The sequence below is a fragment of the Vulpes vulpes genome, chromosome 5, assembly GCF_048418805.1.
Source record: "Vulpes vulpes isolate BD-2025 chromosome 5, VulVul3, whole genome shotgun sequence".
In the NCBI taxonomy this organism is placed as follows: domain Eukaryota; kingdom Metazoa; phylum Chordata; class Mammalia; order Carnivora; family Canidae; genus Vulpes; species Vulpes vulpes.
This window is the reverse complement of record NC_132784.1, coordinates 62,106,763-62,132,559: the sequence shown is the minus strand read 5'-3', so window position 1 is coordinate 62,132,559 and position 25,797 is coordinate 62,106,763. Positions and strand designations below refer to the sequence as shown.

Here is a 25,797-nt window from a genome sequence, read left to right as displayed (position 1 = left end):
GTGTGTGACTATCATAAATTTAAAAAAAAAAAAAAAAAGAGCCCAGTCCTCCTGACCTCAACCTCATGTCTTTCCCATTGAACAAGCCCCCCTTTACAGATAGCTCCCCAGAAAATCAAAAGCTTCACTTGCCGTACCATGCAAGTAACTGATTTGTCTCAGCATTGCCCGGGGACAGGATCAGAACCATCTACTGCATCAGCATCTTGACGTGGAACCCAGGTGACCTGGAAGCACACTCCAGGAAAAGGAATAGGGCCTTAGTCTCCCAGCCCATCAGTGGCCCAAGACACGCATACCTGCGGGGCCCGGGGCAGGGCACTCTGCCAAGGCGCCCCTTCTCCACAATACCCACAGCAGGCTTAAAGGAACAGACTTTATTAATCTAGCTCTTGAACACTAGAAGCTAAAATTCAGCTGCATTATAACAATCTATTTACAGAGTGCTGTCTGCAGGTCAGGTGGGGCTGGGATGGTTCTCCCCCAACCACCCACCAAATGCAGCCTCCAAACAGGTCTGGGCCACATTCTACAGGCAGCACACGGAGAACATTTCTATACACGTGGCCAAAACCCCAGAGACAGAACACCAGGCAGGATGGCGCCAGACCAACAGAGGGGCGGGCTGACATGCATAGGGGCTGAGACTGACAAGAGGGCCAGGGGCCTCAGTACTTCTTGAGGCTGTAGGCCAGACTGCTGGGGAGCCTGGAACCCAGCAGAGGCGGTGAGTTCCAGACGGCAGAGCTGGTGCGCTTGTGGTAGCGGGGCTTGCTCTTCTTGAAGATGTCCTCCAAGTCCAGGGGGAGAATAGTTCCAAAGAGCTCAAGTAGGTTCGGGGGGTGGTAGTACTGGTGGATGATGGCCTGGCTTAGCTGAGTGCCTGTAGGAGCCACGGAGGGTTAGGTCACTGCCTGGGGCCTCCTCATGAGCCTCCCCATCCCCTGGCCCCTGTCACCCTCTCCACCCCAGCAGGCCCCCAGTCCTGCCACATTGGCTTCTCTCACAGAGCCCCCTTCCCTGCAAATCCTCTTATGGCCTGTGCATCCTGCCATCCTCTGGCAGCTTAGCCTGAACACATGCCATGCCTGGGGCCCTCACTGCATGACCTCATTATCCCCACAAGGCAGCTTTCTTCTCCCCATAGTATAATGGTGAGACTTGCCCAAAGGTACACAGCTAGTGACTAGGGGAGCTGGGGCCTAGCTCCAGAACGTAAGCATACACTGCCATCCTCAGCTGCTGTGGTCAGCTGCTTCTCTCACCAGCCTGCAGGTCCCGTGGCACAGGGTGCTTGCTGAGGGGCCCCTGGGCCAAGGCTGTGGGTGACACACAGCCCTGCCAACAAGGCTTTAGGAGGCCCCACGGGGGTCAGGAGGTGGAACGTGTGCCCAGCACTTACAAACACTAACTCACTTCATCCTAACTAATCCTTCTCAGCTGGTATCACCCCTATTTCACAGATGAGAAAACTGAGCCAGTTTAAGTAAGCTGGTGAAGGTCAACTACCATGAGGGGGCTCTTCCAACCATCCAGCTCCTCAGCCTGCTGGCACCAACTGCTGCCTGCGCCACCTCCCAGATGGCCTGATGCCAGAAGTTAAGGAGACTAAGTCAGATTCTGGCTAACATGGAGTTCAGATGAGGTACACCAAAGCAAGCTGTCTTCTGTAAAGAGTTGACCCTCTCTGAGGTTCTGAGCCCTGCTCTCTGGGGAGTGAGACTGCATCCTACCCTGACCCCCAGCTCAGCACACTCTATAAAGTGCCCATCGTTTGCACGGGGCCCACCCCTTTCCCAGTAGGCCTTGCACCCCGGTCGTGGTGGCGGTGGCCTGGTCACCCTCACTCACACTGGGGCTTGTAAACTCTGGGGTCAAATCCTCAAGTGCCTCCACCTCAGCCTTCCCCAGCTCCAGCTCTTGATGCCCTGCCTAAAACCTGCTACCACTCTTGGTGCTATTCCTACCCTAAGCTGCTTATTTGAGTCTCAGCTGGCCCATTGTGTGGGGCTCCAAAGAGGGGCACAGAGCCTGAGCTGGAACACTCAGCATCAGCAGCCAGTCATAATTTAATATGTTTGTTGAGAACAGAGGTGCCCAATACTGTAGATCTGGTCCTCAGATGAGCCCACTGGCCATAGAGTACCCACCCTTCCCTGGGCACATCCCAAGGCCCAACACAGGCTTGTTGGGCCAACACTTCAAGCTGCCAGCCCATGGGTACAAGAGCCTCCTGACACCCACAGCTGCCGACCCACTACATCCAGGGTCCTCAATGTCAAAGTGAGGACCCAGGTCTCCTGGGGAACTCTGGGCACTGCTTACCTCTGGCCCAGGTGGGAATGGGCTTCCGGGGATGGGCCTCGTCATCGGTGGAGTCATCGCTATTCAGATCCATCCCATAGTTATCTGGGTTGATCCTGGGGGGAGCTCTGTGGCCCTGGGGAGTCATCTGATATGAGGTACAAGCTGGAGACTGGAGAAGACAAACATGGCTGTCAACTCCCTGTCCCTGTATTCAGGCATCTCTCACCACTGAGGAGTGCTGGGGCTCTGGTCACCACCCCTCATTTCATGGGGAATAAAAAGGGTTCAGAGGTTCACTTTTTAATTTAAAAAAATTACCACATACATGACTATATCTTCCTTTTTCAAGTTTTAAGTATATTGCACACATTCTTCCTGGTCAGTGTATCTCCTTTCTGACAGCCCTGGATGCTCCACTAGAAAACCCACGAATGGAAATTTTTTAACTATCTGTTATAGATAAACATTCGGCACATTTCCAAATTTTTGTTATCAGGAACTATATGGCAATGAAAACCTTTCCACATACATTTTGCTGATAACAGTGTTAAGCTGGAAATTGCCTAAGTTAATCAACAAAGGCTTGTTAAAGAAATTTTGGTATAAGGAGTGGCTTGTACAAGGATGGCTCACTGGGTTGAGCACCCCACCATTGGTTCTGGGTCAGGTCAGGATCTCAGGGTCCTGAAACAGGGCCTTGCATTGGGTTCCATGCTCAGCACAGAATCTGCTTAAGATGCTCTCTCTCCTCTGCCCCTCCCACTGCTCACATGCTCCATAAATAAATAAATAAATAAATAAATAAATAAATAAATAAATAAATAAAATCTTAGAAAAAGAAAATTCTAGCACAAGTAACTGGTATGCAGCCATCAAATATGAGATCTGGAAGTACTGAAACACACAGATGTCTACAACATACTAAATGGAAGGAGAAAATATCAAGCTGCCAAATGGTGTATGTTATAGACTAAATGTTGTTTGTGCCCCTGCGCCCCCCAAATTCTTCTGTGAAATCTTAACCCCTGATATGATGGTATTGGGAAGTGGGGCCTTTGGAGGTGATGAGGTCATGAGAGTGGAGGCCACATGAGTGAGATTAGTGCCCCAAGCACAGAGGCCCCAGAGAGCCCCCTCTCCCTTTCTGCCACATGAGGATACAGGAGAAGATGACCATCTGTGAGCCAGGAAGAACCTCAGCAGACACTGAATGGGCTGGTGCCCTGACCCGGGACTTCCAGCCTCCAGAACTGTTGTTTAAGCCACCCAGAGTGGCAGTTTGTGACAGCAGCCTGAGCCAACCGACACAGTATGTATAGACAGTGCCCATTTAAGACTGTGTGTGTGTGAGACTGGTTTCACATACAAGTGTGCATGTATATGAGTCTGAGTGTATGAGTGTGACAGTGTGTGTGAACACGTGAGAGTGTATGAGTGGGTGAGTGTGACCATATGAGTATGTGAGTGTGGGTGTGAGAGTGTGAGAGTGTATGTGCACAGAGGTTTATATGTGCAAATTATAGAAAGATATATACCAGACTTAAGAGTTTTCCTCTAAGAGAAACCTAGCTGCTGCTTTTTTTTCCTTTACAACAAATTCTACTTCCAGAGTAAGAAAACATACATACCAAAAATAGTAAAAACAATTGGGCCACTTGTGTCCTTCCTCTCTCTTACACTCCTAATACACAGTCTGTGCCTCCAGCTACTGGGAAGTGAAGAACCAGAGCCGGGGGGCCCTCTCCTCTGAGTGCCTGGCCTCACCTGCACATCCACAGTCACATTCAGGCCTTTGCCGGTCACCGCCACCTCCTTGGCTTTCTTCTGCTGCTCCTCAGCCAGCCGCTCCTCCCGCAGCCTCTCCTGCTCCTCCTGGGGCCCAGAGGACACCAGGTGTTAGAGACCCTGCCTGTGAGCACACCCCCTGGCTGTGCCCCCCTCCCTGCCCCATGTCAACCCCATGGGCAGGACAGGCAGGGCAGGCGAGGCAGCTCCTAACCCAGGAGCTCTCAAGGTGGCCCAGAGCTCGGCACAGACCCATGGGAGTCCTAGGCCTGCTTCCCCTTTACCTTTTTCTTTTTCTCCTCCAGTTCCCTCTGCAGCCGCTCCTTCTGTAACTGCAGGGCCTTCTCCCGCTCCCGCTCCTGCTGCTCCCTGGGGACCAAGCAAGAGCTGGTCAGGACAGGAAGCAGAGTCCTGGGCTCCCCTCCTGCCCCCAGCAAAAGAGCCTGTCCTTTTGCAGACCCCCAAGTAAAGAGGGGAGCTGCCTCCTGCTGCTGGCTGCACGTCTCTTCCACACCCTCACAGGAGAGCAGGTGGCATGACGGCATGATGCCACCTTGGGCGGCTAGGGAGCAGGCCCCTCACCTCTCGGCCTGGAGCTGCTCCTGCTCCTTCCTGCGCTCCTGTTCCCGCTGCTCCGCCAGCTGCCGCTCCTGCTCCCGCTGCTCCACCAGCCTCTTGGCCTCGGCCACCTTGCGCAGCCGCTCCTGCTCCTCCTCCTTCTTCTTCTGCAACAGCTCCTGGTGCCTGCGCTCCTCCTCGTCCTGTGATTGGACCACAAGGTGAGGGCCCTGGTGCCAGCCCAGGGGCCAGAGAAGTGAGAGAGAGGTCAGGGGAGCAGCCAGGGGAGCCTGCCCAGAGAGCCTGCTCCCTCCCAACAGGGACACCCTGAGCAAAGTTCCTCAAGAATTGCCATTCTGAAAACCGCTTTTCGTGCAGCAACAGAGTCATTAGTTAAGGGTGGAGACTGGAGCCAGACTCACGAGCTGTGTGACCCCAAGCAAGTGGCTTGAGCTCTCTGGCCTTGGTTTCCTCACTGATCAAACAGAACAACAGTAATACCTACCACCTCATCAAGTTGCTGAGTTCATACACCAAACATACTTAGGACAGTGTCTGGCACATAGCAAATAGTAAATAACTTTTAGTTATTACTATTATAACCCCCTAGTGACAGATTTGTGTTCCCTATTGTCCCAGGACTGACAATTCCCCCAGGGAAGTAAACCCCTACTCTTTAAGGCAAAATGTGCAATCCTCACACCAATCCTCTCAAGCAGACACCACTGTAACCTCTAGGAATTGAAGCCCAGCAAGGTCAAGTAACTTGCCCAGGGTCACACAGCTACTAAGTGGCATAGCTGAGACTGAACGCCTGGCTCCGGAGTCCATATATATTTAACCTTCGAACTGTCATCTCTATCGAAAACGGGATACAAGTCACTGTCACCATCCATCTGCCAGATATGTGTTGAGCCTCCTCCAGGCTTAAAGCAACAAGAGCCACCAAGACTAACCCCACAAGGGGGTGTCCTCGGTGGTGCTCAGGGGCTGAGGCACCTCCTCGCCTTCGCACTAAGCCCCTCTGCCCACCTGTCCTTGTACCTGTTGGAGCCGCCTGAGCCGCCGCACCTCCTCCTCCTGCTTGCGGCGTGCCTCCACCTCCTCCATCTTCTTGGCTGCGGCCTTTTTCTTGGCTTTCTCTTCAGCCAGCCGCTCTTCCTTGGCCTGTAGAGCCCATCCATATGTGCCCATTAGAGCATATTCCTCCTCACTCAGCCCTGCAGCACGGGCCCAGAACTCTGCACCTACTGCCCCTGCAACCCCAGTTGTTCCCCATTGCCCAGGGGAGGGTGGCACCCGGAAACCACAGACCACCAAGTCTGATGTGCTTGGGGCCCGCCAGGGTACAGCCCACCCCGGAGTGTGGCTGCCCACCAGCCCAAGGCTCGTACCTTCTCGGTCTTCTCGTCAATCTGAGCAAACTTCTGCTCAATCTGCTTCTTCTTCTCCTCCTTCATCTGCTCCACCCGCTCCCGGGCCTGGAGCACCTTACGAAGACGCTCTTCACGCTTCCTGCGGGCACAGGGCAGTCACAGGGAGCCCACGGAGGCTGGGGTAGGCCGGGGTAGGCCAGAGCCAGGCCACTTACAGCTTCACCTCCTCCAGCCGCCGCCGCTTATCCTCCTCCACTTTCTGCCGACGGAGCAGCTCAGCCTCCTCCTTTCGCCGCAGGTTCTCCAGGCGCTGCCGCTCCTTCTCCTGGGGCAGGGTGGGGCGGAGTGGGAGGGGTGAACAAGGCCCTGATGTGGGGACAACCCCCTACCACTTCCCCACAGCCCCCCAGGTCCCCGCCAGATGGCTTGAGGGGCAGAGGCACCCCCAAACACGCCTCCCTCCCCAACCAGATTGAGGCCTGGGCTTCAGTCCTTCTGGGGGCACCGGAAGGCCTCCCAAGTGCCCTTGACTGCACCCTGCTAAGTCGCAGCAGTGCAAAAATCAGGCTCAAAACTGGATTGATTGTAACTATGTTTAAAGTGCACTTGTCTTCGAAGAGAAAGGATGAGACCCGGAAGGGACAGAGGAGTATAAAAGTTACAGTTCACGTTCTATCTGGGGTGGGGGATGGCGGGTATGTGTTTGTCGTTATTACTATGCTTTGTCACTTTTACACTATGTGTACACACACACGCAAATACTCTATTATGTTTCTCAATATTTGAAAAAAATAAAATATGGCCAAATGTTAACATAGATTACTATGGGCTAGTGAGATATATTAAGGATGGCATATTTTCCAAACTCCCTGTGATACACGTACGTAATGATTTTTTTAAAGTACTAGCTGGGTGGTTGGCAATTCAATGCTGGGACCTTCCTCCCCTGTGTGCCCAGAAAGCCCCAGGGGCACAGTAGTGGGCAACCAGAGGGCACAGGTGGGGGCTTCAAGCCCTCCCTGGCCAAGGACAAGACTGATACTTTCCCCCCCTGATGGTTGGGATGTGAGGGTGGGGGCTGGGACCTACCTAGACCAGGGCCCTCACCCCCACCTGGCTCTATCAGACTCTCACCTCTGGGCTTGGCCACCCATAGGCCCCCTCCTTGTATTAGTGACTCTCCATTTCTCCTGGCCTCTGGCCTAGACTGTAGATTTCCCACCTAGAAATCTGGCCCCAAGGTAAGAAAACTCTAAAGATAGAGAGAAGGGCTCCTCTGGTTGTGGGTAGATACACTCCACGCTGCCTCTCCCACTGAATGTGGCCGTAAGACCCAACTGCATGGAGTAGCTATATGAGCAGACAGATGGGGAAGAGCAGGCTTTGAAGCATCACTGAACCCACAGCAAGTTTACCATGATTTTTCCTCTAGTCTAAACTCAATGAGGTCTGAACCCCCAACAGGATCCAAGGATGCCGACAGACAGAATCTGGGAAAGGCCCTCTCATTCTAACTCAAGAACTGGAAAGGGGACATTGAATGCTCAGAGTATGCAGAGACCCCAGTTTTGGTTTGTCCTTTTCTTCCTCCTCTCATGTCCCAGGCCATAAGCAACCCTGTGGCCTGGGGACAGCAGCAGTTACAAGATCCTGCAGAGTCAAAACTCTGAGGAAGGAGAAGCATCCCCTCCACACTATGGAGCTGTGATCCTGAAAGGTTGTGAAAATGCTGCTCCTCCTTTCTGTCTCCCCACCAGGTGACTCTGGATGAGGTCTTGGAAGCACACAGCACAACAGGGTAACTAAAGCCCCAGTTTCCTGGCTGGAGACAGAGGGGAAGAACCCCAGAGAAGTAAAATGTACCAGATGGATAGAAAAAAGGACACTAGGCTATTTGTGAACTCCAGGGCTCAACCATAAGCTGCAAAGGCATGAAGCTGACCATAACTATTCTATCAAAAACTTCTGAGAATTAAACTCACAGACCACCTGCCAGATCCCATCCTGACCACCGACCAACACACCCAGGACAGATCCAAAGAGCACTGCAGAGGCTTTGCAATCTGAACATTGGAACCATACCCCACAGAAGCCAGGGTGGCACTCATACCCTGAACCAACCAGGTGGGTCACCAGTAGAGCAAAATACCAACATTTTAAGATTTAAACAACATGCATAATATTCAACATATTCTAACATAATATTCAAAATGCCAGGATATAATCCACAATTCCTCAGCATACTAAGAACCAGGAAAATCTCAGCTCCCATGTGAAGACCATCAGCAGCCACCAGTGCTGAGATGAGAGATGTTAGACTTATCTGACAAAGACGTCTCAGCTGCTCTTATAAAAATGTCTTGACAGGAATCACATTTTTTTTTTTAAGGTTTTATATATTCATGAGACACACAGAGACAGAGAGGCACAGACACAGGCAGAGGGAGAAGCAGGCTCCATGCAGGGAACCTGACCTGGGACTCGATCCCGGGTCTCCAGGATTACACCCTGGGCTGAAGGTGGTGCTAAACTGCGGAGCCACCCAGACTGCCGAGGAAATCACATTCTTAAGACAAGGAGCAAAAGAGAAAATCTCAGCAAACAGAAGATCTCAAAAAAAGCAAATTGGAAATTTTAGAACTCAAAATACAGTCACAGGAGATGAAAAATTCAGTGTATAGGTCCAAGAGCAGAATGGAAAAGACAGGCAAGTGTCAGTAAACATGAAAATAAATCAGGAAAGTGTATCTGATCCAAACAAAGAGAAAGCTATTGAAGAGAAATAGATAGAGCCCAAAGTACTGTGAGACATACGGGAAGGCCTGCCACAGGCATGGGTGTCATCACCACGTGCGACGGAGAGGGAAGAACACACTACTAAAACAGAATTTCTCAGGAACAGTAGCTGCAAACACTCCACGTTTGGAAAAGGTCTAATTATGCAGGTTCAAGGTCACCCACACAGGGTGACGAGCAGGAAGCTGACTCTTACCCCCTGCTCTCCACTGAGGAAAGCTCCTTGGAGGTGAAAGTCACGAGCCACCCAGAGCACCCACCACCCCCTCTCCCTTCCCGCCCTAAGTGCCAACCAGACTCCTGCTTCCCATAGGGCTCAGCAAAACCTGTTTTACTCCTGAAGGCTGAGTGTTAAAATTTCCCAGCAGATGTCAGGGAGACTATCCTGGGCATTGTGAATTTTACGGAAGAAAGTAAGAGTTGTCTGTGTCAGAATCCACATGTGCTGCCCCCACCCTCCAAGGTAGGTGGGTAGTCTCTGCTCCCTAGGGGTGAGAAAACCAAAAGCTTGCTGAGCCCCTTCTGCCTCCAGGGGCCTCAGCTGAGCAGTCTCTCCGCCTTTTACTAAAAACTGTGTCACACCAAGCCCTGTACTGGGTGCTTGGAACACAGGACTCTGGTTCATCCACATCTATGAAATGACTTCGATCTCATTCCGTAGCCAAAGGAAACTCAGCTAAAGGTTAGGAAACTAGTCTAAGGCCCTGAGGTCTCTGTGGCCCACTTAGGACCCCGTCTCCTGAGAACTGTCCTACCACCTCCAGATGCCCTGTGAGGGACCTGGGCTCCCCAAAGCAGGAAAGGACAGCTCCTGGGACCTCTCAGTCATTCCCACAAGGCCTGCCAGGTTCCAATCAAGTCTGTGTGGGGCATGGAAATTCTCTGTAGCAAGAGCAAGTCCAAGTCTAGTTCACTGCTGTGAGCTCAGGAGCCTGGCACACGTCACTGTGTAAGGCCACACAGCCCATTTGCCTGCATGCTGGAAGGCATGCCATCACCTCGTTCAACCAAAGGGGACCAGGCTCCTTGCAGGAGAAGCAAGCTTGGAGGCCTACCTGTCCAGCTGCTGAGAAGCCCCTGGACCCGCCAAGCCCCAGGCCCTCAGCTAAGAGGCAGAAGCAGTCCTAGTAGAAGGCCCTTCGAAGCACCAGTGGGTACAAAGGGATGTGCAACCTAGGAGACTCCAGGAAGCCAAGACTATAGGCTGGGCAGATCCCAGCTCTCTGGGGCTCCTTCCCCAGGGCTGTGGCCTGGCTCAGCTCCGAGGTATCTGAGAAGAGAACAGCTTCTGTGGCCTTCTCTCCAGAGGCTGCTGTGGACAATTCCAGCACTCCCCCATAAGACCCAGCCTTCAGCCATGGTTTCCTGCACTGCTCTGCCCCTCGAGACAGGAGTTCAGGTCTGTGACCCAATAAATCTCAGCAGCTCTGAGGATGAGAGGCAACTTATCTGTTCTCTTCTCAGTGCCTGACCCTGAGGGGGGAGTCTGGTGCTGGGAGTGGGGAGGGAGGTGCTGTGGGGAAATTCAAGCTATAGCCCCAGTAATCAGCCTGCAGGCTGCACCCCCTCTGCCTCCTCTGGCTTCAAGGAGGCCCTGAGATCAACATTTGTCTTCCTGGGAGCAGAGACGAAGGCAGAGAGGACAGGCCCTGTGGAGGGAGGACACCAAGGGTCTCCAGGCAGTCACCCAATGCCTCAAGGCTCCCCTGCCCCCTTTGCTGCTCCCTCTTCACATCCTGCTCCACCTCCTACTCCACCTCCCACTCTATCTCCCACTCCACCTCCCCTACCTCCCACTCCACCTCCTGTGTTAGTGCTGCTACAGACTAATGGGTTTAGGGGGATCTAGGTTACCAGGACAGGAAAAAGCTTTACTTACAACAAAGCTGCACTGTGGGCAAGAGGAGACAAGAAAAAGCCAGGAGTTAATGCCAGGCTGGGGGACTCCTTGAAAGCAGGCCACCTTCTTGGCTATGCCAGCATCACTTGGGGCCTGCACCCTCTCATCAGCAGCAGCCCCACCCTCTGGCTTCCTCCTGTCTCACCAGTACCCATCCCCAGTGTATGTCCCTCACCTTAACAACTCAAGCCACCAGAGAGAGGTGTAGGGAATATGGGGACAGATGGTCATGGTGGTCATGGTAATGACCAGCTATGCCATTTCTACTACTTCCCAGCTCGGGGCCATAACCAGGGAGTCACACAGAGCCGGCTAAGGCTCTGAGCTGTAGTGCAGAGCCCAGGAAGCCAGAACAGTGCTCAAATACTGAGGCAGCCCATGGCCATAGAGGATGGAGCTAGCCCTTGACTGCTGCCTTGGCCCAGATCCATGCTACTCCCAGCAGCCGAGGAGACAGACTGGAGCCTTCAGCCATACTACCCCACTCTAGCAAAGCTCGGCCAGGGGTATGGGCTCCCTCACCTTAGGGTCCACACGCAGGGGAGTGTTGCGCTTGATGAAGGATTTCATGACACTGCCACGGGGGGCCGAGGTTGGGGTCATGAGCATCTGGTTCCTCTGCACAGTGTGCAGGAAGGTCCGGAGGGGCCGTACCACCTGGATAAGGTGAGGACCAGGGTAAGGACTCACGGTGGAGGAGGGGGAGGGGTGGATGTCAAGCAGGGAGGGCAGATGCCCACTCACTTTGCTGGCTGGACAGGGTGGGGAAGGCGTCTTGCTCCTGGGGGCTTGCAGCTCCTCATCCTCCAGCTGCTGCTCGTCGTCCAGCTCACTCACTGCCTGCTTGTAGCTGCGCTTCCTCCTGCCGTAGCACAATGAAAGCCACATCATAGGGCTGACCCTAGCACCTTCCCCAGAGCCCCAGCCATACACCATAAAAGGTCCACTATGAACAAAACTGGACCTGGCTCATGAAGCTCCAGACTAAAAAGCACTGCTGAGGTGGGTGGGGTCTCCCTGACCAGTCCTCTGCTGCCAAGAGGAAGGAAAGTGACCTGTCCTGGGTCACACAGCCAGGAAGATGAAGAGCTCAGGGCCTAGGATCTGGTTATCCACTTCCACACCAGGTTTGTCTTATAGCAGGGAGCCAGCTCCTTCATTAAACCAGAGTACTAGCCCCACCCCTGTAAGGAGGAAACAGGCCCCTGACCACATGCCCACCCTCCCCGAGTTAAGGAGTCAAAGTTCATGCCGCTTTGGGACCCTCAGAATAGTGGCCTGCACACCACTGCCCAGATGCAAACCTGACACTCTGGGGTGGCTCCTTGGGGCTATCTCCTTGGTCAGTCTTGGGTTCTGTGAAGAGAGCAATTTTGTGAGGCTGCAGGCACAGCTTGGAGGGGTCAGGGGAAGAAGCCTGCCCAGAAGAAGCCATGGCAGGGGAACGGCTCTCTTCCTGGCAGACCCCAGGGTGACCAGTGGCAGAAGTCATCAGCCTCAGCACCAACTGGCCTTGAGAAATGTGTGGACATCTGGAGCCCAGCCTGCTATGCCCAGCCCACGGACCCCTCACTCTCCATGCTGGGCCCCTGTGACAAGAATGGCAGGACAATCCTATTGAGGTGGCCCCAATTGTGTCTCGTCTACCTCAAACAGTGAGATCTGGGGGGAGGGTTGCGAGGGGTGGGGAAGAGGTAGCTTTCAGGAACAGAAACCCACGGAAACTGCAAACTCTCACAGACCTTTGTCCTCTTCACACAGGGCACCCACAAAGGTGAGAAGTAGGCCAGCAACAGAGACACAACAAGGCCAGGTGTTCACACCCCAGCACAGAGTTCCTCCTGCTACCCTCGGGAGAGGCGCCCCAGTCTCTTAGCCTGGCATATTCACAGTCAGTGCCTCAGCTGAGGCCCCCAACCCTTACCCAGCTTCATACACCAACCACCCAGGGCCACTCCCATGGCACTCAGCAGCAGCTCCAGCCAAAAGGTGGGAAATGAAACCTGCAGACCCAAAGGAGATCTACACACGCCGGGGTCCCATTTACCTTTGGCCAATAGCCCAGAATATGGGCTTCCCTCTCCCCAGATAAAGTCAGGCCAAGGACACCAGCGCCACTTCGGCCCTGGTTTCTGCACACGGCAGGTCAGAAAGACTCACCTTGCTGCCCTTCAGAGGGTGTTTCCTGGCCACCAGCCAAAGGCCTCGAGCCAGGTGTGCTAATGGCGATCTTGGTGGCACTACGTGGGCACAACGTACTCCTGTCATCCTTGGAGACCTGGGGGAGGAACCAAGGCTCTGGGGTCTCACCTGAGACTCACAGGCCCATGAGCCCTCTGCTCCTTGGCTTGCTTGCCTTACCTCTGGCTCAGCTGCCTCTACTGGCTCAGCCTCCTCGCTGGGCTTCTGCTCACAGCTGAAAGTAGAGCAAGAGGCATGTGGGACCCACCCACCTAGCCTGAGTCCTCACAGGATCCCCTCCCTAAACCATCAGATGCCCTGGCCTGGGTCACAAACCCACAGTGTCAGGCAGGCCAGGGGCTCCCTGGATGCCTGCCACCTAGGCAGGCAAGGGCAGTTGGCTTCTGGATTCGGTTGCACTCACCCCATCAGGGCCTGATTCAGGAGGTCAGCTCTTCCCTAGCTCCACCCCAAACCATTGTGCCCCGCTGAGCCGCCACCATCCCTTGTTTCTTGTGAGGCCTGCCCTCGACTCACCATAGGGCCAGCAAAGCCAGGAGGTCTGCCCAGTCACCCTGTTTCCCCAGCCCAAAGCAGGGGCAGGAGGGCCCTAGTTTTAGTGATGGCAAGGTGGGGCCTCAAGGAAAAGCAGTGCTGGCCTAAAGCAGTGCTGGGGTGTAATCCTGGAGCAGGGAGCCCTCTCAGCCCCCACACCATCCCCACCTTCCCCCATCGCGAGAGGAATGTAGCTCCTCACACCTGCACTACCTCATTCCCAGGCCTTTGCATTTGACAACTCATGGAGTCCACACCCCAGGGTAAAGGCCAGGGCTGACACCTGTATTATCTGCTGCCGGGTTAGAATGGGGTGGGGCTGCAGCAGTAGGCAGTCCCCACAAGGAAGGAAGGCTTGGGCACAGGAAATGTTTGTACCCCCGAGGTTTCCCTGCAAAGGTATCCACGTGCCCTGCCCTAGAAAGGTTCCCAAGCCCTAGAACTGAACTCACCCAACTTTTTGGGGCACCTCAACATTCAAGAGCCTCTCCAGGTAACTGTGACCTGAGGGGAAAACAAATGAACAAACGATGCCTCAGAAAGTGCCACTCCAAAAGATCCAGAGAGCAGGTGTTGGTTGGGGCTTGGTCACTCTTCATCTGCAGCCAGACCTCTCCACCTCAGAGACCACCCTTCACTAGACTCAGGCCCTCTCCACCTTAGACACCACTCCCTTCACTGGGTGAGAGGCCCTGAGCACATTCTCTCTACTCCTAGCATCCTCAGTAGAGCTGTTGGCTTTATGTCTCCTACTACTCCCTAGCTGGCAAGCTTCCCATCTGAGGGCACCTCTTGACTCCTTCACCGGGCTAGAAAGATCTTGAGAAGAGGGACAATGTCTGACTCCAGGCCCCCAACATCCAGCATGGGGCCCAACACAAAGAAGCTTATTCATTCAACAATTATTCTTTGAGGGCCTAATATGGATCAGGCCCTGAGCCAAGCCCCAGGGACCCAATGGTGAGCAAAACAGACAGAGCCACTATCTGGTCTACATAACCATCAAATAATGATGAAATGGTGAAAGACATATGCTATGTGTGAAGACAGAAAAGAGGTGAGGATTCTGAAAGACTGTAATGGGGACCTGAGCTGATCTAGATGCTGAAATATGAAGGAAAAGACAGGCACAAACAAAGAGGTAGGGTTGGCAGGGAGCAGAAGGATGTCTAGGCCAGTGGCTCCCAAAGCATATTCTCTAACTCCTGGAAGTCAAGTGCCCGAGACCTTTTCGGGGGGGGGGGGGGGGGGGGGGGGGAAATCTGTGAAGTCCTAGCTGTATTCATCATAACACAAAAACACAAAAACATAAATTTGCTTTTTCACTGTGCTGGGAGTTAGCCTGAAAGTGCAAAAGCAATGCTAGGTGAGACAGACCAAAGTGGAATCAATGATAGCTTCTGATTCCACACTGCAAGGAGCCTCTAAGAAGCCACCACTTGTTGAATATGAACAAATTATCTGAAAAGACTTTTAAAGTACTCCTCTCTTTTCCAACTATGGATCTGCATGAGGCCAACTTTTCTTCATATATTTTAACCCAAACAACACTAGGCAACAGATGTGAGTATAGAATCCAGCTGCCTTCTTTTAAGTCACACATTCAAAAGAGCTGCAGGATGTAGAAGAGTACCAGTCTCCTCATTACAGTTTTGTTGTGGAAAAGAGTTAATTATTTTATTCATTAAAAAAAAAAATCTAACATTGGGACGCCTGGGTGGCTCAGTGGTTGAGCATCTGCTTTCGGCTCAGGTCGTGATCCTGGAGTCCCAGGATGAAGTCCGTCAGGCTCCCTGCATGGAGCCTGCTTCTCCCCGTGCCTGTGTCTCTGCCTCTCTCTCTGTATGTCTCTCATGAATAAATAAATAAAATCTTAAAAAAAAAAAAAAAAAAAAAAAAAAGACTGAGCTGGTACCATACCAAGCACTAAAATGGGGTCTCTACCCACATTCAAGGCAGGTGTTATCACCATTTAACAGATAAGAAAACCAAGGTCTGGGGATCCCTGGGTGGCTCAGTGGTTTAGCACCTGCCTTCAGCCCAGGGCGTGATCCTGGAGACCCGGGATTGAGTCTCACATCAGGCTCCCTGCATGGAGCCTGCTTCTCCCTCTGCCTGCGTCTCTGCCTCTCTCTCTGTATGTACCTTTCATGAATAAATAAAATCTTTAAAAAGAAAAAAGAAAACCGAGGTCCTGGGAAGGGTGTGCCCAAGGTCACCGAGGCCCCGTGTGACTCCCGAGCTTAACTACCACCTTTTATAGTCTCCCTCCTTTCCCTCTTCCCTCCATCTCAAGGTGGATGAGCCATGGGCTTAGAGTGAGCAGACTGGTCTAGAGTCTCTACCCCACCTTCCCTCTGGAGCTCCGGGCTCACTTGCTCTACTAGACCCCTTCCAAGGATCAGACTTGGGCCTGAGGTAACCACCATGGCAAGTCAAATATCTCAGCCATTCTGAGGATCCAAAAACGGACGTCAAACACATGGACTTCATGTCCTAAGGCTCCAGGCCCTGGAGCAAGCCTTACCTCTGATAGGGCAGAGACCTAGCAGGTGAGGTGCCCTTACCTCCTGACCTAAACTACACTCCAGGGCTCTCCACAAAGCCTCCTTAGCAACCAGCTCACCATCCCGGAAAGGCTAAAATGTGGGGCTCAAGCCCGTTTCCCAATTTTATAGATTCGGTGGCCACCATAAGCTTCAGGTTCCTCCTCTGTAAAGTGAGGGGATTCTAACAGACTAAGAATGGGGCTGCAAGGGCCAAACAAGAACCTAGTGTTTCCTACATCTCGAAGTGCCAGGCAGACAATGACCCCAATTTTAATTCACATTCACTTAAAACCTGGCCCTTCTGCTCCATCAGCCTTGCCTTCTTCTGGGTGGACCCTGGTGGTGGCCTCTTCCCCGGTCTCCCTGCCTCCTTTGCTCCCTTCCTTCTGGCCATTTTTCACACATACAGTGCCAGGGACCTTTCAACAACCAACAAGGGGCTCCATCCTCTGGGCCAGTGGGGTCAAGCCCAAGCCCCCTGTGTAGCACATGAGCCCAAGATAGCCTATCACTTGCCTTATCATTCCTGGGGGTCTTTGTACAGGTGGTGTCCTCTGCCAGGGATCCCTTCCTCACATTTTTCCCCACCTGCCAACAGCATAGGCATCCTTCAAAACCCTCCCAGCTCAGACCCCACCTCCTCCATGCAGCCAGCCCTGACTCTTACAGCTGCCTACCCTCCTCTGTGGCTCATAATATCTGCTCCCACCAGAACAACAGCCCCCTGAGCTGGGACCAGATGATGATAGAAATGGCTAATGTTAGGGGCACCTGGGTGGCTCAGCAGGTTAAGGTTAAGCATCTGGCTCTTGGTTTCGGCTCGGATCATGACCCCAAGATTGTCGGATCGAGCCCCACATCAGGCTCCACACTCAGTGCAGTCTGCTTAAGACTCCCTCTCCCGGGGATTCCTGGGTGGTTCAGCGGTTCAGCACCTGCCTTAGGCCCAGGACGTGATCCTGGAGTCCCAGGATCGAGTCCCGTGTCAGGCTCCCAGCATGGAGCCTGCTTCTCCCTCTGCCTGTGTCTCTGCCCCCCTCTCTCTCTCTCTATGTCTATCATGAAAAAAATAACATCTTTAAAAAAAAAAAAAAAAAGACTCCCTCTCCCTCTGCTCTTCCCCCTGCTTGTGCTCTCTCTGCCTCTCTCAAATAAATAAATAAATCTTAAAAAAAAAAAAGAGGCTAACATTAACAGCTGAGGCCCACAAAGAAACTTCTGTAACCAGCTCAAAGTTGCAGGACAGGTAAACGGCTGAGCTAGCACTAAACCCAGTTCTCTGGCCAGAATGAGCCTGCTGTGATGAGAATCCACAGTATCTCCAGAGCAGCAGTTTGGCTAACAGGAGGCAGCCTACAAATGTGGTCAATCTAAGTGAGCCTCTATGGGAAGAAAGCTGCCTTGGGTAAAAGGCCTAAGTTTGACCCTCAACATGACCATTAACCACAGGAACACCGTGGCCAACCTCCCTGGACCTCAGTTTCCCCATTTGTAAAGTCAGAAGGTTGTATTAGATTTGCGCTGTCCCATATATATGGTAGCCATTAGTTTAAATCTAAATGAAGTAAAATGTAATAGAACTAAAAATTCAGTTCCTCAATCATACTAGCCACTTTCTGACAGCTCAACAGCCACATGTGGTGAGCACTGGCTATGTAGGGAACAGCACAGACATGGAACACTTTAGAAAGTTCTAGGGACAGCTCCCTGCCAGATAGTTCCCCAGAGCACCTCTGGCTGAGCCAGGCACCAAGGACCATCCACCAAGCCCCCTTCTCCCGCTGAGCCCCACCCCCTCGACTCACAGATGATGTGGGCAGAGGCAGCTGGCTCTTCAGTGGCCTTCTTGCCAATCCTCCTGCTTGACCTGCGGACAGGTTTCTCCTGTTTGGCCACCAGGGAATACTCCTGGGCCAGGGAGACCTGGCAGCCAGGGGAGGACGGGGCAATCAGGCTGTGCCACACTGACTGCTGGTCCACATGGGTGCCTGTGGGCGTGGAGCAGTTATCCGGCAGGATGGAAGTCAGCACCCGCCCCGGCCACGGGGAGGCCAGAGAGCCTGGCAAGTCCTGCACCATCCTGAGCTTGGAGGCAGACCGGCTTGTTCCAACCCCTCGACCCTTGGGGTCCTGGGGTATAGCCATCAGGGAGCTCACAGTGATGGTTTCTGGTCTCCCAGCCTCTGGCTTCTTGGGTGTTGAATCCTCCTCTGACAGCAAGATGCTGTGGGAGGCGGGAGTGGTGGCCGGAGGGGATGGAGCCAGAGGAGTCTGGACAGACTTGACCTGGTCAAGGTGCTGCTCGGCACTCTTGCGCTCTGGGACGCCGATCTCTACCACGGGCACCAGCTGGCCCTGGGCCAGGCTGTTTTTAGGCTTCTTGGTCAGCGCAGGGGAAGACTCAGGGCTGGGCGAAGGGGTAGCTAACACCGTAGTGGCTGCTGCCGCCGCTGCAGCTGCAGCACGAGTCACCCGCCGCAGGACAGAGCCGTTCTCTCCCACCACTGTGGCCAGCTTCTCCACCTTGCCCTTGCTGCGGAGGTGCCGGGAGCTCAGCTGGCTGCTCCGGGACAGCCTACGGGACAGCCTGAAGGAGGCAGCAGAGCAGAAACTAAGACAATTCAATGGGGCAAGGGACACCCTGAAAGTGGAGCAGGGGGCACCAATCTCCCCACAAGCCACTAGCTTACATGGGTTATGAATCAGAGGGCTTGGAGCTAGAAAACCAAAGCTCTAGTCCTGGCTCTGACAATCCCCAGACCCTTGTCTGTTCCTTTCTGAGCCTCAGCCTGACTACCTACAAATTGGGATAATGCCAGACCTCACATAATGCCAGACTTCACAGAACTGCTGGGAAGATTATACAAATCTCCCACTGACTGAGGTCACACAGCACCACACATCTTGCTGGAGGCTCTACTCTTTTTGTCACTTAATCCACAAAATGGGCCTGAGAGGTAGGGACCATCCTCACCTTAGAGATGAGCAAACTGAAGCTCAAAGGTAGAAAATTAACCCAAGGACACTTAGCCTTGAAGGGCAGAGCTAGGGTGTGTGCTCTGGACCACATGACCCCAAGAGCCAGCCTCTTTCCCCCAGCACTCTGTAGCCAACAGTCATTTCCATGAGCATTATCAAGTGCAGCAACAGGAGGAACCCCTAATCCACACCTCTGGCTGCTTTCTCTCAAGCAGAAGGTTGGATTCTCTTTCTTCTCCCACCTCTGGAAATTCTTCCCATCCCCCAAGGCCCAGAACATACACATACACTCTCTCTCTCTTTCTCTCTCTCTCTCTCTCACACACACACACACACACACACACACACACACACCCTGGAGTCCTTGGTCTAAGGTCATGCTTTGTTTCCCTGGGACATCTGACCCCTCAGCATGGCCCACATGGTATCCACCACTATTCCTGCCAGCCACTGCTCCCAGTTAACACCTGCAAATCAAAGAAAGTCTCCTGGCAGGCAGCAAGCCACCAGGCCCCACCTACCCAGCTGACCCTCCTTCCCACCTTTTCCTGATGGGGTTTCTGTTTTCATCCTGAACATAAGAAATCCGCCTCTTCTTCTGTCGGTTTTTCTGAGAAGGTGTTTTGGGCATCAGCTCAGGCTCCTTGCTGAATTCTCTGTTTGGTATAAGGATAATGATAATTGAAGCTGCCCCAGAACCCAACCCAGACTGGCCCCACCCATTTCCTGGGTGGAGTCAAGGTGGGATGACCAGCACCAACTTCTTATAGGCATGTGCAAGTCCCCTGCCAGGTATCTGGGGCTTCCTCCTGGAGACACATGGGGTGCAAGGCTACCAGGCAACTCTCTGCAGCCCCATCCTCTGAGGGCCAACCCAGCACCTCCTCCTCCTCTTCCATTCTATTAGGGTAGCGCCCCGCACCCTGGGCACTCTGGAGGGACCCTTGGCAGCCTGTCACATGGGTCAAGTGAGGATGTAGGCTCCTGTGCCCCCAAGGTACCTCCCACCAACACACCCCTGCCTTTACCTGGTGAACATGCGCTCGGCTTCCTCCTCAATCTCTTCGAGCCACACTAAGTCCTTATTATCCACATTGCAGATAAACTCCATGAGCTTCTGATCACACAGCTCCAGCAGGTGAATGGGCCCTGGGGCTGTCGACCCCATGGTGGCTCTATCTCGTGAAAGCAGATAAGAGGTGCAAGGGCTCAGGGCTGGGGCTGGAACCTCATCTTCAAGGGGAAGAGCCTGGCAGGGCGCAGGACCCATCCCAAATCACAACCACCTAGTACCTGGATTGGAGCCCCTTCCTGCTTACAGCCACTCCCGCAGGTATAGAATTCCAAATGCCAATCCACGAGCCTCATTTTTGCAAAAAGGGCCCACCCTTCTTGCTCTTCAAATGCCTTCCTTTTTTTTTTTTTTTTCAAATGCCTTCCTAAACCGATCCACCCACCCACAGCACACTGTCCCTTTAAGTCCACCCCTCCCAGCCAATTCTAGTAGCAACAGTCCTTACAAATGGCCTTTGGCGGGGCGGGGGGCTTAAAATGACAAGACATAACCAACCGCTTTCCTGGGTCAGGGAGAAACCGCAGCCAGTGGACCCCTGTCTACCTGCCCAAACATAGGCCTGTAGGTTCTCCTCTTACTACCTATAGGTAAGCAAGGGCTAGACACCCTGGCTACACATGAGTTGACCCCTGGCATCACGCCAAAGAACATCAGGTTCAACGGTTTCTTCAAGACGCCAGTGAACAGAGGATTCTGCATTCCAAAGGAGTTGGTAAGAAGGCAGGGATTCAGAGACATGCTCCTCTTCAAAGAGCCCTCCACCCTCTCCCTTAAACTGAAATGCCCTAGAAATGGATGAGAGAGCATGAGGGCAGTAGATAAGCAGTGTCTTTTATTTTTAAGAAAATACAAAACCAGTGTTCTCTTAATTTCTAAAAAAATCCAGCAATTCAGGTATCCTCCTTAAGGCTCAGGTATAAGATCCTGATCAAAGCCCCAGGCGGGGGGGAGGTAGTGTTCATTACAGTCACAGCAGGGGCTCAGTAAATATCCCTACAGGGCTATGAATGAGTGATGGACATCAGCCATCATAAGACTACATGTCTCATGCCTCAGCAGTGACCCACCACCCTGATCTATACCCCCACCTAAGATGGAAGCTCCTGGTTGGCGTGCCTGGGGGGGCGCAGTCAGTTAAGTGGCCAACTCTTGGTTTCAGCTGGGGTCGTTATCTCAGAGTCATGGGATCAAGCCCTGTGTCTGGCTCCATGCTCAACTGGGAGTCTGCTTGAGTTTCTCTCTCCCTCTCCCTCTGCCCTTCCACCCTGTCCCTGTACTCTTGCTCTCTCTATTCTCTCTAAAATAAATAAATAGATCTTAAAAAAAAAAAAAAAAAAAAAAAAAGGAAACTTCTGGATGGAGGGTCTCAGTCACTGATCCCTCGACAACTTAGAGAGCTTAACACCAGGTCCTGTTGCAGCTTCACAAGACTTCCTGAAGCCTGATTTCCAGGGTACACTAGCCTTTGTTCCTCAAGCAAGATCTCCCTCTATCTGGAAACTTCTATCTCCTGTTTGTACCTGGATCTCAGCAACTCAGGGAGGACCTGACCACAACCATGATCCCATCCAACAATTTCAATTCTCTGCATGGCACTTGGGTAACTGTATATCTGTTTACTTACTACCTGTCTCTGCCCACTAAACATTTGCTCCCTGAGGGCAAGCCCTTGTCTGTCTTGTAGATGAAAGCCTGGAACCTGGCACAGTGCCTGGCATAAAAGGAATACTTGTTGAATACATTAATTCACCTGTCCACCCTACACCTAGAAATAAACATCCTACAGGTACTTCTCCCCCAGGCACATACACACACACAGGGACACCATTCTACACAGGTTAGGGCATGCCATACACAGGTTAGGCCCCTGCTCCTAGATGCCAGAGGTGGCACTCATCAGGGCAGGGCCTCTCGGGCAGGATGGCAGAGCAACTCTTGGGCATGGCCTCTCTGCTGCCATTCCTCCCCCCAGGACTCTCTGTCCCCAAACTCGGCCCTGGCAAAATGTTGAGACCCCAGTTCCAGGCCAAGAAAGAGAAAACTGTTTAAGGAAGCCAAAACCAAAACAAAGGTTTATGAAGAGCTACAGCAAGCAACACCTTTCTATCTTTTTTACCTTTTTAGTATTTGTTCAAAATAGCAAAGTTGTTGAGAGCTTCTTTCACAAAGTGCAAAAAAGTGTTTGTTTAGGCTTCTTCCATGGAAAAGTTCTTTTGTTTCTGTTTTTTAAAGACCTCAGCTTGGCTATTTAAAAAGGGTCACTGAAAGTCAGGTCAGAGGTGACCCTGAGAAAGAAAGGATCAGTGTACCAAGGAGGATCCTGGAAAGAACAGCAAAAAAAATCTCTTCTGCCGGTGTAAGAACCTGTGCGCACAAACCCAGAGAATCCGACATCCCACAAGGGAGAAGGGACCTCACCTTCCGGTCCCAATACCTCCCTCACGCCACGCACTAGATCAGAGGCCCCACCCGCCTCCTTGGCGATGCCTGTTTTTTGAGGGGCAGGAAGTGGGGCACTCAACCCTCTAACACACCCCAGTGGAGGACAGTCGCGATCATAAATAACTGCTCCCATTTACAGAGTCCGGCCTCGATGCTCAGGTGGAGCATCCTCCCTTTTAATTATCACCACACGACCTCACGGATACCCGTGTGCAAGTGAGAAAACGGAGGCCAAGACAAGTCCAAGTCACCCAGTAAGTCAGGAGCGCGGCCTGGATTTAAACAAGCTACACCGCCCGTTCGATTTAAGTCTCTGGAAGGCGGGAGCCAAGTTTTGCTCGGGGGACCCCCAGCGAAGGCCACGGCGGCGGGATGAAACTGAGCCGCTGACAGCGGACGTCCTTGCGGAGGGACAAAGCGAGGGACGGCATTGGCCTCCGAAAACGGCCAATTTGAAATGCTGCTCAGCTGGCGGGGGACACGCTGAGCGAGGGGTAACTGTACAGAAATGCCATCTGGCGTAATCCCGGGCTGGCACACGCTTCCTGCGCGTCCAGGTCAACGAAGGGCCTCCCAGCACAAAACAGCTGCCAGGCCCCGAGGGGGAGGGAGATTATTATTCTTTCGGAATCTGGTGACCCAGGTGGAGCATAAAGGGTCATCCCAGGCCCCAGGACACGGCGGACCACTTCGCACACTTGGAGGAGGTGGCCCGTCCATTTCCAGGCCGCAGGGCCAGGCGGGGTGGGGGTGGGAGGGGGGTCACGCCCCCGGTCTGGGGTGGCGGGAAGGTAGAGAATCGCCAGCCACCCGCTAGCCCCGCGGGCCGCCCCGCGCACTCACTCGACTGCGCCGCGTCTCCTACGTGCTGCTCCGACCCAAGTCCCGCGGCCTCCCTAGCAGAGCCCCCGGCCGACCCAGATCCTCGGCTCCGGGGCTCCAGGGCTCACCGCGTCCGAGGAGCAACCCGGCGGCCAGCGCGGCGAAACCTCCGATTTTCAAAACTGAACACTCGCCCAATCCCCGGCAAGTTTGCCTGGACGCTGCGAGACTCTCGGCCAATCAGGTAAGAGAGGGCGCCCGCCCGGCCACCGATTAGCTACCTGGGCCGGCAGTCTGCGGGACTGAGAGGCGGGGAAAGGAAGGGCTGGAACTTTAACGTGCTCAGCTTCCGGGACGGGCGGCTGGCGGCCGACGGAAGTCGCGCTCGGCGGGGAAGGCGCGCGCAGGGCCTCTCGCACGGGAACTGCAAGCCCCAGCATGCACTGCGAGGCCCAGCATGCACTGCGAGGCCCCGCGGAGCCCGGGGGGCGGTGTATGGCGGGGCGGTCTGCGGGCTAGTCTGTGGGGCCGGACTTCAGATCCGCGCTTTATCGCTGGAGCCTCAGGCTTTGCATTCTCCTCCATACTGAGCGACATCCGTCTGCCCGCTGCCAGTTTTGAGAATGAAAAAGAAAATGCTCTGTAAGTCGCGGCGGACTTGGTTTCTGCAGAGCCCTCCGTCATCTCTCGGGTGCCAGCAGCCTGGGTCCCGCCTCTCCTGGCCCCCGAGTACTGCTCTGGAACAGTGTTCCCAGCCCCAGGCACTCTTGCCCCACCCCCGTTGGGCAATGTATGAAGATGCTTTCTTTTTTTGGAGAAGGTGTCGTGGTGCCACCTGGCATCTGCTGGGTGGAGGCTAGCCATGCTGCTAAGTACCCTGTCCTGCATAGGACAGGTCCCCCACCAGCGCCTCACACACACACAAATACCCGTCCGAAATGGCAATATCGCCGCCCGCCGTGGAGAAACTAGTCAGTCGCTTTACCCTGTGAGTCGGCTGCCATTACCTGTAAAAGAAAGTTAAATCTAGAAGAGGTATTCGTACACAAATGCTCATTGCAACATGAACGGTAACAGCCAAGCGGTGGGACCAGCCTAAATGTTTATCAATCGATGGTTGGATAAAGAAAATGTGGTAAGCCAAACAGTGGGATATCCATCCAACCTTGAAGAAGAGAAAGGCTCTCATCTGCTAAGACATGGGTGAACCTTAAGGACATTATGCCAAGTGAAATGAGCCAGTCGCAGAAAGACCAACACTCAGTGATTTTGCTTATGAGGCGTATCTAAAGCAGTCAAACTCTTAGACACAGAACGTGGAGGGGTGGTTTCCAGGGGCTGAGGAGAGGAGGGAAAAAGGAAATTACACTCAATATAGTTTCCGTTTTGCAAGATGAAAAAGTTGTAGGAATCTGTTGCTCTATGTGCGGCGTATAGTTCACATACTGTAATGTACATTTAAAAATGCTTAAGATGGGGCACCTGGATGGCTCAGACGGTCAAGCATCTATCTGCCTTCGGCTCAGGTCATGATCCCGGGATCCTAGGATTGAGCCCGTGTCAGGCTCCCTGCTCAGCAGAGCCTGCTTCTCCCTCTGCCTCTAACCCTCCCCTGGTCGTTTTCTCTTTCTCTTTCTCTAATAAAATCTTTTTTAAAAAATGGTTAGGATGGGAATCCCTGGGTGGCTCAGTGGTTTGGCACCTGCCTTTGGCCCAGGGCGTGATCCTGGAGTCCCGGGATCGAGTCCCACGTCGGGCTCCCTGTGTGGAGCCTGCTTCTCCCCCTGCCTGTGTCTCTGCCCCTCTGTGTGTGTCTTTCATGAATAAATAAATAAAATCTTTTTAAAAAATTGGTTAGGATTATAAATTTTATATTTTGGCCAAGACTGAAAGAAAAGTTAAACTTTTCTTCCACTTCCTATTAGTTTCTGTAGCACTGCTTTCCTCTGACCCTCCTCCTACCCAGTCTAGTTTCACTGCCTTCTTTCACAGGGGAATAACAACCACCCTCAACCCCCAATGCTTTGTTGGCCCCCAAGTGTCTCTTACTTGGCCTCCCTTCAGAGATGTTCCTCATTGCCCCAGTTTCAACACCCCCCCCCCCCCCCGCCCAGTCACATTAAAGCAAACTGAGAGCAGGAATGTGGAAGTGTGTGAACAGAGAAGACTTATTCTACTCCACCCAACCCTAGAGGCCTGTATCTCTGCTGGAACACTGCCCTATGGAGTTAAACATTGGGAGGAACAGCTACGGAATCTCACCTCTAAGCTACCATTTCCTGAATGCCGCATTTGTTCTGGGCACTTTTCCAGCCTTTATCTCCTCACAACAAACTATAGAGTTTATCTCTGTTTTAACTGATGAAAAAAGAGGATAAGTAACCTGTCGAGATACCGTAGCTAAAGAACTGGAACCAAACCTCACATCTCTTGCCTCCACTTTAGAAAGAATTATTTAAGGGCAGATGTGAG

At 53.1% G+C, this 25,797-nt stretch overlaps 1 protein-coding gene across 7 annotated transcripts; it reads right to left on the bottom strand.

Moving 5' to 3' along the window:
* Nucleotides 1–362: 362 nt before the first annotated feature.
* Nucleotides 363–23,726, bottom strand: INCENP (inner centromere protein). 7 transcript variants are annotated; one of them, XM_025987443.2, is made up of 19 exons: nucleotides 23,347–23,706; nucleotides 20,015–20,161; nucleotides 19,529–19,642; nucleotides 17,813–18,594; nucleotides 13,911–13,962; nucleotides 13,084–13,138; nucleotides 12,883–13,000; nucleotides 12,027–12,078; nucleotides 11,467–11,584; nucleotides 11,245–11,379; nucleotides 10,702–10,713; nucleotides 6,242–6,351; nucleotides 6,045–6,165; nucleotides 5,695–5,817; nucleotides 4,675–4,853; nucleotides 4,377–4,461; nucleotides 4,072–4,179; nucleotides 2,326–2,476; nucleotides 363–883 (listed from the first exon to the last, which is right to left on the bottom strand). In XM_025987443.2, exons 2-19 carry the CDS (start codon nucleotides 20,152–20,154, stop codon nucleotides 669–671), a joined length of 2,670 nt encoding a protein of 889 aa, XP_025843228.2. In that variant the 5' UTR covers nucleotides 20,155–20,161; nucleotides 23,347–23,706; the 3' UTR covers nucleotides 363–668. The 7 variants fall into 7 exon arrangements, with proteins under 7 accessions (XP_025843228.2, XP_072614344.1, XP_072614346.1 ...); XM_072758243.1 differs by having other exon boundaries at nucleotides 4,675–4,880; nucleotides 23,347–23,679; XM_072758245.1 differs by having other exon boundaries at nucleotides 20,015–20,165; nucleotides 23,347–23,629.
* Nucleotides 23,727–25,797: the final 2,071 nt, after the last annotated feature.

What these genes read in the sequence shown, in the direction of transcription:
- INCENP (XM_072758243.1), bottom strand. Translation starts at nt 20,154, where the DNA reads ATGGGGTCGACAGCCCCAGGGCCCATTCACCTGCTGGAGCTGTGTGAT. An exon ending in AGAAACCCCATCAGGAAAAG is followed by an intron (nt 18,595 to 19,528) that starts GTGGGAAGGAGG and finishes TGCCTCCTTCAG; the next exon opens with GCTGTCCCGTAGGCTGTCCC. An exon ending in TAGAGGCAGCTGAGCCAGAG is followed by an intron (nt 13,001 to 13,083) that starts GTAAGGCAAGCA and finishes TTCCTCCCCCAG; the next exon opens with GTCTCCAAGGATGACAGGAG.